Here is a 12,577-nt window from a genome sequence, read left to right as displayed (position 1 = left end):
TATAGCACGTATTATTTGATGTCCATCTACCTGGCTACCCTCACACATCTGGTAGTCAGACACCTAATAAGTGCTATAAAATGTACCTGCTAGATTGATATTTAACATGCATGTACAAAATCAGAGGGTACTTCTGTAAAATCAGGACCTTCATAGATGAGTTACTAGGCAGGAATCCGCGCTACCAGTTTCGGATCTGGAGCCAAACTTCCGCAATATTTATTCTGATTTGGGAATCTGGAGTCGAGGTGCAGACTATTATAAAGAGGAGCCAGCTGCACAATCTGGAGCTGATGCTAAACCCCTTGTAGTTTGAGGGGTTTGGATCTGGGATTTTAGTTTGGGCCCATCCCTAGTAATTACACACCTCAGAACAGTTAGTTCTGTCCTGGGTCCTTGAACTGTGCTCACACATTCTAGAACCAGCCTCCGGCAGCCCTGCCTGCTGCAGTGGGACTGAGACCCCCATGTGCTGGAGCCGTAAACACCCTGCCTATTGTAACAGGGCAGAGCAAAGAGAAACCTCCTCAGCCCTCTCAGCTCCATGCCTCAGAAATAAAGCAATAAAAAGCCCCCTGCTCCATAGCGTCTATTTCCCTAGAGATGCTGTTGGATGAGCTGCAATTGCTTTTTGCCCACCGCAGTGCACTGAGAGGGGATTTGCACTGAGAGGTTGCTTGACAAGCCAGAGAGCCGAGACGGTGTGGGTGGAGGGAGGCTCTGGTAGCCAGTCAGGCTGTGAGTGTGTAACCCTGGCTGTGCCGAGCTCTGACACTCCCCGGGAGGAGCGCTTTCCCCAGCTCCACTCTCCTCGTCTCCTGCCAGGAAGCACAAGGGAAATGGAGAGATGAGAACGCACAGGGGGGACCCTTCACATTGACTGCACCCCACCTCTCTGCCTGCACCTGCGGACAAACTCCACACAAACCATGAGGAAGAGCCTCTTCACCGTCCCTCCTAGCATTGCTTTGTCTTTGATTTAAATCTTAACCCACTTCCACAAGGGGCCATGGAGCAGCAATATCTCTCCAAACTCCACCCCACAGTGGATTATGGAGCAGGAGTGTTTCTTCTGATCATAGGTGAGTTCTCCCTCCTCAGTCACTGATGCTTGTTTAGGGAACAGGAACTGCCAGATTGAATCAGACCCATGGTCCATCTAGTCCAGTCTCTGACAGTGGCCAGTACCAGAAGCTTCAGAGGAAGGTGCAAGAATAGGCAGATGGGATAATCTACCCCTGTCTCCCACCCCCGGTTTCATCTTAGTCTCTAATAGTTAGAGACTGGCTTGAGCCCTGACGCGCAATGTTTACTATCCCTTCCAGAACTTGTTGCCCATAATTTTGATAATTAACTTTTGCCAGCAGACGTTCTCTGCAGAACCAAGATTGTAAATCAACTGCCTTCATTTCAGCATCCCGGTGCTGGAGTTCTATGGGTCACTTTGACGATCAAAAAAAGAGAGGTCGTTTTGTGGGGGTCTGTACAGGACAGCATCTTTGGTCTGATCCTAGAGTTGCTTTGGGGTATCATTTCTTCTTAAGAACAGCTCTGCTTTAATAGGACAAGCTTGTATGAAAGGGTGAGAGGCTTTTCAAATAGCATGTGAGTTTTGTATAGGCTATCTGTATATTGTATATTGGCTATTTGTGTTTTTGAAGGTAGATTTACAATGAAGTACAGTACATGGGTACATATATGCCACGCAGAGTGTGGCTTATTACTCGTGGGCTTCTTGCATGCTTCCGAATAGCATCTTAGTGATCTGTTTGTTAAGGCTGGGATTTTTCCAAAGAGCCTAAGGGTGTTAAGCACCCAACTGTCACTGAATTTCAATAGGATTTGACTGCTTAGCTCCATTAGGCTCAGGAAATCCCAGTCTAAATTCCTAGCCACACAATAGGTGAGAGAGGGAAATAGCTAGTCAAGGTGTATTTCGGAAATGATAATGAGAAGTGTTATAGAGGAAGGGGAAATATGTTCCCCAGCTGGGGATCTATGGAAAACAAGGAACACTGTTTATTTTTCAGAGGTTGGACATTTCTCTGACTTCTTCCCCTACAAATACATCACTGCATCTTATTCATGAACACGCTGCTACAGTCTTGCTTTTACAGCTAACGGGAAGGCATTGTAAATCATGAGACTCTGTTGTTTCCTCTTTTCATTGCTGACTGTAGAGAGCGGGTTCACTGTAAAACTTTAGATCAATCTCGTTGCTGCAGAACCGTGCTTGCTTGGAAAGAAAACAGACCCGGTTGTTTGCTCTGGGTATTTTGGACAGGCTTTAGTAATATTTTGGCAAGAAAAATGACACTAGAGTGTAGTGGTTTGCTAGGCGAAAGCATCCTCCGAGAAAGAGGGAACGACATTTTGTTCTATCATCCCCTGTGCTCCTCTTGGGTCAGCTAGCCTGCTTTTATAGGAATTTGCACCTTGTGACTATTTTCATCATTAAAACAGCCTATCCCTTAACAATAGACTCTTAGTTCAGCCTAGGATTTAACTGAGGCCTTGGCTACACTGGCGCTGTACAGCGCTGCAACTTGCTGCGCTCAGGGGTGTGAAAACGCCCCCCCCCCCCCCCGAGCGCAGCGAGTACAGCGCTGTAAAGCGCCAGTGTAATCAGAGCCTGCAGTGCTGCACGCTCGCTCGCAGCGCTGCGAGCTATTCCCCTCGGAGAGGTGGAGTACTTACAGCGCTGCGACTACACTCACGCTTCACAGCGCTGCCGTGGCAGCACTGGGAAGTCCTGAGTGTAGCCAAGGCCTGAGGGAGGTGCTCAGATACTACCCTGATGCGGGTGGTATAAGGACTGATATAGGATTGAATACAATGTTAGTTAGCTCAGTCTAAAGCCTTGTGAAACTCCATCAAAACAAGTATCAGAGGGGTAGCCGTGTTAGTCTGAATCTGTAAAAAGCAACAGAGGGTCCTGTGGCACCTTTAAGACTAACAGAAGTATTGGGAGCATAAGCTTTCGTGGGTAAGAACCTCACTTCTTCAGATGCAAGAAGTGAGGTTCTTACCCATGGAAGCTTATGCTCCCAATACTTCTGTTAGTCTTAAAGGTGCCACAGGACCCTCTGTTGCATCAAAACAAGGTTAGTTTGCAAGTGCTAAGCTGATCCAGTTAAAGCCTATGCTTCCCTAACAGTTTAGCACATACTAAAAGTACAATTACTTTGTCTTGGTTAGAGTTTTAAGTGCTATGTAGCTAACTAACACCATCTGACACTGCACCCTTAGCTCCTAGTCTAGCCATAGCCACAGTCAGAGTGTAAAGGAACAGACTCTGATGTTAAACCATTATTATGGGCTTGGGAGAAATAGGAAGCATACCATGTGGACATAATGGATACCATGCTACAAGGTGTTGAGTAGCATCCAATCCCCAGGGGTGTTGAATGCACTCTGAACAACCCAGGTGGCACTTAGCGTAATGACCAATCAGGCCAGCTAGAGTTACCATATTTCAGGTTCCCAGAAAGAGGACACTGCTGGAGGGAGAGGAGCTAGAGGAGGTACTGTACGGGGTGACTTTGGCAAACCAGTAAAGTGCTTGAAACCACTATGGCTTATTGTTAAAAAGCAACCTAGTCAGCAGGCTGTAAAATGGCCATGCAGCTTGACCAAGGAAGAAGGGGAGAGGGTTTTGGGTGCCACAGAAAGGGCAGCTTGACCCCGCGTCCTTCCTGATAAGAATTGTGTTGAAGTTGCTGATACATGCGTTTTAAAAGAGTAGGATATGCCCCAGGAATGTCTATTGAGGTCTCAAGGCTGCAGATGCTGGAAAAACCCACACCTGGTTAATCAATAATCAGAAGGAACCTCTTGCTTGAAACTGCTTACTTGACAAGGTTTCTTTAAGGGACATGTCATTCTATTACTAATGTATAAATAAGGGGACTCGTTTGGGGACTCTTTGGGACTGGTCTCTCCCTCTGGATGCAACTTGTGTTCCCCACCGGCAGATGGGCTGCCACTGTGCCACTCGAGAGCCCCACTCAGCTTTGGTAATTATCAAGGGTTGGGGGTGTTTTACTAATCCTGTTGCGGACGTGTGTAAGTGCTTGAGTCTAAGGGCTGGTCCACACTACCCGCCTAATTCGGCGGGTAGAGATCGATCTTCTGGGATCGATTTATCGCGTCTCATCTGGACGCGATAGATCGATCCCAGAAGCGCTCCCCCGTCGACTGCGGAACTCCTGCTCGCCGAGAGGAGGAAGTGCTGTCGACGGGGGAGCCTGCCTGCGCCGCGTGGACCCGAAGTAAGTACTTTTAGTTCGATATAGGAAATGTCGACTTCAGCTACGCTATTCTCGTAGCTGAAGTTGCGTTTCCTATATCGATCCCCCGCCCCAGTGTGGACCAGCCCCTAAGTAAAGTTTAGCTTTAAGTGAAAGCACTCTTATGTTGTCCTGTTTGTGCCAGCCATCTGTCGGTCGGACGGACGGCCGTGTCTCCCCTGATTTATTTCCTGACACCTCCTCACACAGAGTAAAGTTACCAAGAGCTTTGGATTGCAAGAACCCCGGGTAACAGTACCTGTGGTGGGGGTACTCACTGGGAGTGAGGGGCAGTGTCACTCCCTTTCATGGTGGCAGGGTGGCTGGTGCAAGCCAAGGATGCAATGACAGCCGTCAGTCAGCACCTCTGCGGGACCCCCTCTTGAGGGCTGAGATCCTGGGACTAGGTGGGTAGAATCCGGCAACTGTGGCTTGCAGGAGAATGGACCAGTCAGGGGAGGGGAGGGCAGAGGACGGGAGGGCAGATGCAGGGGAGGGATCAATTGGGAAGTGGACCAATCAGGGCTTTTTTGGAGTGGCAGATTGTCTGCTCTGCAAAAACTAGGGACATTTCCTGTTATTTTAAAAATACCGCTGGAGCAAGAAGGCTCGAAAAAGAGACGTATGGTAACCCTAACTCAGAGCTCAGTCCTGCGGCTCTGCATGTAGAGGCCTGGGAAGGTTGGGTCCTGAGGTCAGGAGAGAGAACTTTGTGATGATTTCAGCACAGCTAATAAAGCTTCAGAAAGGAAGTTTATTCAGCAGAGATTTTCACTAAAAGAAGCATTACAAAAACTGAAGAGTCTTATTAGGTGAAGGGTCAAATTCTGGTCTTTCCTCAGTAAAGTCACAGAATAAACAAAGGTCTGGCCCCCAAATCATTCCAAAATCATCACAGGCCCGAATCATTGGTATGTCTTGGCAGCTTTGGGCGGCGCCAGCAAGGACCAGTTAAGCCAGGTTTGTGGCTGCTTTTGCATTGCAAGAGCTGTACAAATAAGCCAGATCAAATCAGGGAATCTGGCACTGAATATTTTAATCCAGGTACATTTCTGAGGACTAGTTCTTTAGTTTTTTAATATCTCACACAAATCATATACAGATGGATCAGCACAGATCCTCTAGGCTAAAAGAGTGCTTCTAGGTACCACAGGAAGGTCTGAGCTTGACTCTTAGCTCACCCTCACTGCTTTTACACTAGTGTGGCCCCACTGACTCCAACAGACTGACACCATTGTAGAGAAGAGATGCAGCTGCAGGCAGGTCCCAGTAAGGACAGGGGGCAAACCAAAATATCGGGTGCCCGGCTGCAGCAAAACAACAAATACTGTGATGAATTCTGCAGCGTCCTGTCACTAACAATGTCTGTTCAAGTCAGCTGCAGGGACTGAACCTGGGACCGCCTGCTCACTTGCGAGGATACATGCATTCAAGACTGTGCAGGGCTTTGATGAAAAGCTCTACATAAGAGCCAAGTATTATTATTACTACCACATGAACTTGATGACCAGGCCTGACAGCTTACAGTAGCAGATGCAAACCTCTGTGTTGTCTAGCCACTAGAGGGCGCCAAAGAGCCACATCGTTAGCCAAATGCCTCCAAGTCTCCCAGCGCACCTTAGCTCTGTGTCTGCAGGGACGTCCTTTCAGAAAAGTTCTTGTGGGGGAGGTGCGGAAAGCACAGTCACGTCAGCATCTAGAACATAACATGTGTTTATTTCATATCCTGCACAGTCTGCGGGGGAGGGAGGGGCGAAAAGCGGAAAGACATAATGGAGAATATAGACCTATGAAAACTCGGCGGGAGCAAACCAAGGTTTTGGGGGAGGGCAACTGCCCTCCTTACAAATGGCACCTCTATGTGTCTATCTTTTAGATAGGCCAGCGACTGGCACTGGTTGTCTTTCACAGCTCAAGCACATCACTGGCATGTCAACAAATACACTGTTTTCTCCCCTCTCAGGGATCCTGACGATTCTGGGGAATTCAGCAGTCCTTGCTACCGCAGTGAAGCGCTCTTCCCATCTCAAGTCACCCGAGCTGCTTATAATAAATTTAGCTGTAACGGATCTTGGAATGGCCATCAGCATGTACCCGCTGGCCATTGCCTCAGCATGGAACCATGCCTGGCTGGGAGGAGATGCGTCCTGTATATATTATGCCCTGATGGGTTTCCTCTTCGGTGTCTCCAGCATGATGACCTTGTGTATGATGGCTGTGATCCGGTTCCTTGTAACCAACTCATCCACATCTAATAGTAAGTAATAAAATACAATACTGAAGAGTGTCAAGGCCGGGTCGTGGGCAGCCAGACCTAGTGGTCAGAGTTGGAGTCCACAGTCAAGAGTTGAGTCAGCTGGGTCAGGATACTGGGAGATCAAAGGCAGGAGACAAACTTGGGATCAGAACCATGAGTCGGTAACCAGGGTCAGGCCAGGTCAGGATACTGGGGGGTCAGAGACAGGAGTCAAACTGGAGATCAGAGGTGAGGAGCCAAGCCAGGTCGGGATGCTAGAAAGTCAGGCAGGGGGAGACGCAGGAGGAGGAGGCACAAGGTACACAGTCCAGGACAGGGTGGATCCTGGTTGTTCAGACAGCTTCCTGTTCCTGGCTTAAATAGGGCAGGCAGGCCAATTGGCTGCTCTGGGACTCCACCAATAGGACCTCAGGGGCGGAACTTCAAACTGTGGCTGGACTTCATAGGTCCTGGGGTCAGCAGTTGTCAGCAGGCTGCCAAGTGGAGGGCTGATGCCTGGCTGCTCCTGTGGACCTGGGTCATGACAATGAGTCATCCGGGGACCATAATAGTAGAGCATTGGGCTATTATGTTGAGAGAGCCAGTTTCAGGTCATAGGTGGCTCCAAGTTCATCTTGCTGGCTTCTGAGGATCCTTTCCTTAGGCGCCTAATGCGGGACTGTGGATTACATTAGGCAGCTTGGGACATAGGAGCTAGGAACTGCAGCACCCCAGTACCTTTGTGGATATGGCCCTACGTCTCTGTTCCTCAGTTCTCCATATGTCAGTGCAGGCGATTCCTTCCTCCCATCCTTTTTCTGTCTCGTCTGTAGTTTCAGGGAAGGGGGTGTCTCTCACTAAGTACATGTACAGCACCTAGCACAACGGGGCCTCTAGGTGCTGCTATAATACACATAATGCCACAGTGATGGATTTCAAACCAGAATTTGGTACTTATCTGTCCTGAAACTCAGAATCTTTTAAGGTTTGTCTATCCCTGTTCCTTGGTGACCTGTTAGGCTCCCCACCCGTTGTGTGGGTGGAAGCTGGGCATTTCATTAAAGTGATATCTTTGAGGTCCCCTGAAGGAAGAGTGCAGTAGAAGCCACTCAGAGCTATAAGCAATTTGATAGCCCCTCTACAACAGGCTACTGACAGCTGTTTCCAAGTAGGCTGCACTTCATTATCTTAAATGTGTTGTCAGCTGCTCTTAGGGGGAAATGAGTAAAGAAACCATATGGTAGAGGAAGAGATTTGGCTTCAGAACAAAAGAGACAGACAATAGCCTCTGGGGTGGGGGGAAGCAGAGTGAGTCCACCATGACATGTGACCTGTTAACTAGAATGAGTTGGTTCTACAGGGCATCACTTAACAGGTAACGTTAGCAAAGCACCAATGAGAGACAAAGGCCTAGTTCCTGGCATTGCTAAAGCTACTTTGCATTGGCCTGGATTTCCTGGCTACAGGGAAATTGGGCTGGTCAGAACCGCTTCCTGACTCATGCACCCCCTACCTGCAAGGAGCTGGCTGGGAGAAAGGGGCCTAACCAGAATGCTGCACGCTGGCAATCCTGGCCTGCTGGCATGGCCCCCTGTAGGCTGTTACGATTCTAGAGTAGCAGCCCTGCAGCTGCTCTTAGTTGTTCCAGGGACTAGACTGGCATTCAGAGTACGTCTACACTGTGATAAACGACCTGAGGCATCGCTGCAGCTGGCCTGGGTCAGCTGATTTGGGGTCACAGGGCTTTAAAATTGCAGTGTGGATGTTTGGGCTCGGGCTGGAGCCTGGGCTCTGAGACGCTCCCCGCGACATTGCAATGTTTAGCTCTGTGGCCTGAGCCCGCGCTCAGAGACTTGGTGCCGCGGATATTTTATCAGAGCATCGACTTACCCGCAGTGACCCAACGATCAGGGAGCTGCAGTGATAGCTCAGCCACTTTTGCAGCACCATTCCCCAGCTGCATTGGATGGGAAAAGGCCAGTTTGAGGATCTGGCGCAGAGGGCTGTGAAAGCCAGGGCACCTCCTTGACTTCAGCTGTGGTTGGCATGGTACAACAACATTGATACATCAGAGGGCAAATGGGTCCCACAGGGCAAATCTTTTATTCCTTTAAACTAGCCCTGAAATCATGGGGTTAACGTGAGATTCATATGGACTTGCTGTTCCTTTCCTTCCAGGCAATACAATCAACAAGAATGCCGTTCGCATTTCGATTGCGTTCATCTGGCTGTGCTCACTGCTCTGGGCCATTCTGCCTTTGCTGGGTTGGGGTTATTATGGCCCCGAACCGTTCGGCATCTCCTGCACGATAGCATGGAGCGAATTCCACAACTCCGCCAACGGCTTCTCGTTCATCCTGAGCATGTTCATCCTGTGCACACTCCTGCCTGCGCTGACCATCCTCATCTGTTACTTGGGCATAGCGTGGAAGGTTCACAAAGCATATCAGGAGATACAGAATTTTGACAGGATCCCTAATGCGGCTAAGCTGGAAAGGAGGCTGACATTGGTGAGTGACCTGAAGAGCCAGAACAGGTCAAAGCAAGCAGGGGCCCTGTGTGACGTGACCCTTGCAGGAACCCAGCTAGCTCCCTTCACACTCAGTGAGTGGGAATCTCTTGCCCACATTATTTTGCACCTATCTGAGGATCTGTGGCATTTCTCCAATCTGATCCAGCCAGGCTGTTTTACATGGGTGGCACGTGAACCCCCCATTCGGGGAGGCTAGCCCCCAGCCCCGCCCCTTCTGCCTGAGGCCCCTCCCATTCCACCCCCCTTTCCTGCCAGAACCCCAAGCCTCCCACAGCAGCCAGAGGAGCCCCGCCCCGAGCCCTAGCCCACCGGCTGGCCCGAGCCCCAGCCCCAGCCACCTCAGCCCGCCCACTCAAGGCCCCGCCGGCTTCGAGGGAGAGACTGAGGGAGGGTGGGAAGAGGAGCAGCATGGGTGGGGCCACAGGGGAAGAGTGGGATGTGGAGTGGAGGCCTCAGGGAGGACCCATAACTTAGCTGTTTGGGAAAGTTCAGCCTCCCCTGGCCTACTATACCCGTAGCCCATGCTGTTTTTATAAGAGACTCAGAGTATCTGAGAGCTTATGATGATTCCTTTCTGTGGCCTAAGAAGCCAGAAAGAATTGTGTGCAACTTTCCAAGCACCTAGGGACTCCTCCCCCATCAGCTCCAGACAAGCTGACAGGTGCACAGCTCATACCTTTTAACCAGTGCTAAGATGTGGGAGAGCCAGGTTCAATTCTCACCTCTGTCTGACATTTGTGCTTGGGTCTCCCACATGCCAGGAGAGTGCCGTAGCCACTGGGCTGTGGGTTAATGTATACGGTGAAAAAGCTGCTCTCCTCCAGAGGAAAGGTGGGCAAAGTGATATTTTTGCCTGCTACACAAGCATACGGTGTGGGTTAACTATTGTAGCTATGCCATATCTCGAATAGAAAATATGGTTTGGATACAGAATTTGGGTGAAGTACTTTAGCCTGTGCTGTGCAGCAGGTCAGACTAGGTGATCACAGTGGCCCCTTCTGGCCTTGAAATCCATGAATTCATGTTGGAAAGTGCTTTGAAAACCTCAGATGAACCCTAGCATGGAAGGGCTGACTGTTATTTTGTAAGATTAGGGAACAAAACATTAATTTTTCCTTGATGAACAACATAAAGGACTCTCCAGTTCAAAGAACTTTTATTTCCTCAACTTCCACCTGCTGGTGCATAGTGTAATTTGTCATTATTTTATTCCCTTGTATGCTACAGTAAGCGGAAGTGCCTAGCCCAGATTCTGGGTACCCTTTGAGAAACTACATATCATAAAATAAGGAGGCTCTAGCAATTACTCTAGGATAATACTACCCCAGAAGCAACCAAGATTAATTTAAGGCCCGGATCCTAAAAGGCTCCTAATTTCCATTGATTGGGAGTTAGGTGCCTAAATACCTTTGAGGATCTGGGCCTAAGAAAGCTACAAGGTTAGAAGTGTCAGTGTTGCCAACTTTTGCAATTTTATTGCAAGTCTCACAGAATTTGGTGTTTTTCTTAAAGCCCCAGCTCCTGGAGTCACATGATTACCCGAGACTCAGCTTTTATTTAAAAGAAAAGTTTCTAGCCTCATGGTTGCAGAGAAAAGCTGGAAAAGGTGACTCATAAAGGCTCAAGAATCATAAGGCAAATAGAGAACCCAGAATGGTGGTGTGCTTTTTTTTTTTTTTTTTTAATTTTCAAGATTGTAAAGCTGTTCTACTGATTTTAGGGGCCTGACTCATGAACTTTGAACACTTGAGGCTGGCAATTGTGGAGCCTAGAGTTAATGAGCGCAGATGAGAGCTCATCACTTTTGAAAATCAAGCCACTTATTAGGAGCCTTAAAAAACAACAAATCAGGTTCCTATTTATTTAAAATCTTGGCCAAATTTAATAAACACCACTACCCAAATCACCTCCAGAACTGCCCTCCCTTCTAACCATCCTTCAGCCTCACCCATCTCCTAAGTCCCTAGAGACCAGGGAGACAGCTGGGTCTAGCAGCACACCTGGACATGTAACAATGGGAAAAGCAAATTCTGAAGGTTCAGGGCCCTAATGGGGCGTACCCTTCTAGCTGCCCTGACTCTCTCATACCCTCTGCTGACTGCAGCTGTGGCAGCCTCTCCTGGGGAGAGAGGCAGTCTTCTAGATAGTCATTGTTGTATTAGAAAGAAGTGATAAAAGCATTGATGCCTAATTATTCTTTGGGGAAAGTCATTACTGCGTGATTCCATCCCATAGTTCTACAAATTTACATAATTTGTTCTCCCCATCCATTGGACAGCAAGGTACATCTCCAAAAATTTTCCATCACAGCTTTCTTTTTTTTGTGTGTGTGGGGGGGGGGATAAAAAATTGGGGTTTTGACTAAACAAAGCTGTTCATTAAAAGTGTCTTCTCTGTATGGAAAACAGAAATATTTTGAGTCAGCAATGCCTCGCGAGAGTTGTAGGTCAGGGCTCTTATACTTCCATTTGCCCCCATGGTCCAGGCTCTCTGGCCATACTACACCTCCTGTGACGTACCACAGCCAGGGAAGGGAAAAAGCAGTGTTAGCTGAGGACTGAACACACTGTGCCTTTTTCAGATGGCCGTGCTTGTCAGTGTCGGATTCCTCGGCGCCTGGACACCCTACGCAGCCGTCAGCTTCTGGTCAATCTTTAACTCCAGCAATTCTCTACATCCTGTCATTACGCTACTGCCGTGTCTCTTCGCCAAGTCTTCAACAGCTTATAACCCTTTCATTTACTACGTCTTCAGCAAAACTTTCCGGCGTGAAATTAAGCAAATGAAGTGTTGCTGTGGCTGGCGAGCTCACTTCTTTAACACAGAGAACTCGACCGAAAACCACGTGTCGATGATGTGGATGGGTAGAGAAAACATACGTGCTTGTCCAACTGCAAAGGCGAACTACAGGGAGGCCTCAACCCAATGAGCAGCAGAGCTGGCTTTACAAACACAGCGGAAAAGCTTACTTCATCCTGTATTATAGAGAATCAGTCCAAGAGGGCCGTCATGATGTACGTTATGATAAATCGCTGTTGTAAATTGAGTGAAATGTTGTAAAGAACCATGATTTTTTTTTTTTTAAAGTTAAGCAGCAAGGAAAGAGGTGTTTTGAAGGACTTTCACTTTATGAAAATTAAAATATCGGTGGATTCCCCTCTGCCCTAAACCAAACAAAACCAGCTTTAGCTTAACTACTGTGGAGGAATAAGTACGATGCTTGAAAGAGGATTTACTGATTTTTATTTTTTTCCCTATGCTTCTGACTTTATGCTGGAATCTCATGACTGTGCCTCAAGAGAAAACAACTGATAATACTGGAAGTTGAACCTCCCACCCCAAATTAGATGCCTTTAAACAAAGAAGGACAATATGCCACTTCCCCAGCAATAAGAAAGGACAAACATAGCGGAATCAAGAACACTCACCAGCTGGAAGAGACAGAGCTACGGGATGCAGCAACCACTTGCAAAATGGCCATTTTAGGGCTACAGTTGTTTGCCTCTGCCAAATTTAAAG

General features: G+C 48.3%; 1 protein-coding gene across 1 annotated transcript; it reads left to right on the top strand.

Moving 5' to 3' along the window:
* The first annotated feature begins 1,009 nt into the window (after nucleotides 1–1,009).
* On the top strand, nucleotides 1,010–11,987 carry LOC135876890 (opsin-5-like). The gene is made up of 4 exons (XM_065402264.1): nucleotides 1,010–1,082; nucleotides 6,253–6,546; nucleotides 8,704–9,035; nucleotides 11,640–11,987. Exons 1-4 carry the CDS (start codon nucleotides 1,010–1,012, stop codon nucleotides 11,985–11,987), a joined length of 1,047 nt encoding a protein of 348 aa, XP_065258336.1.
* The last annotated feature ends 590 nt before the right edge of the window (nucleotides 11,988–12,577 follow it).

Source organism: Emys orbicularis, chromosome 3, assembly GCF_028017835.1.
Source record: "Emys orbicularis isolate rEmyOrb1 chromosome 3, rEmyOrb1.hap1, whole genome shotgun sequence".
Taxonomy (NCBI): Eukaryota; Metazoa; Chordata; order Testudines; family Emydidae; genus Emys; species Emys orbicularis.
This window is presented reverse-complemented; position numbering and strand designations above follow the sequence as displayed.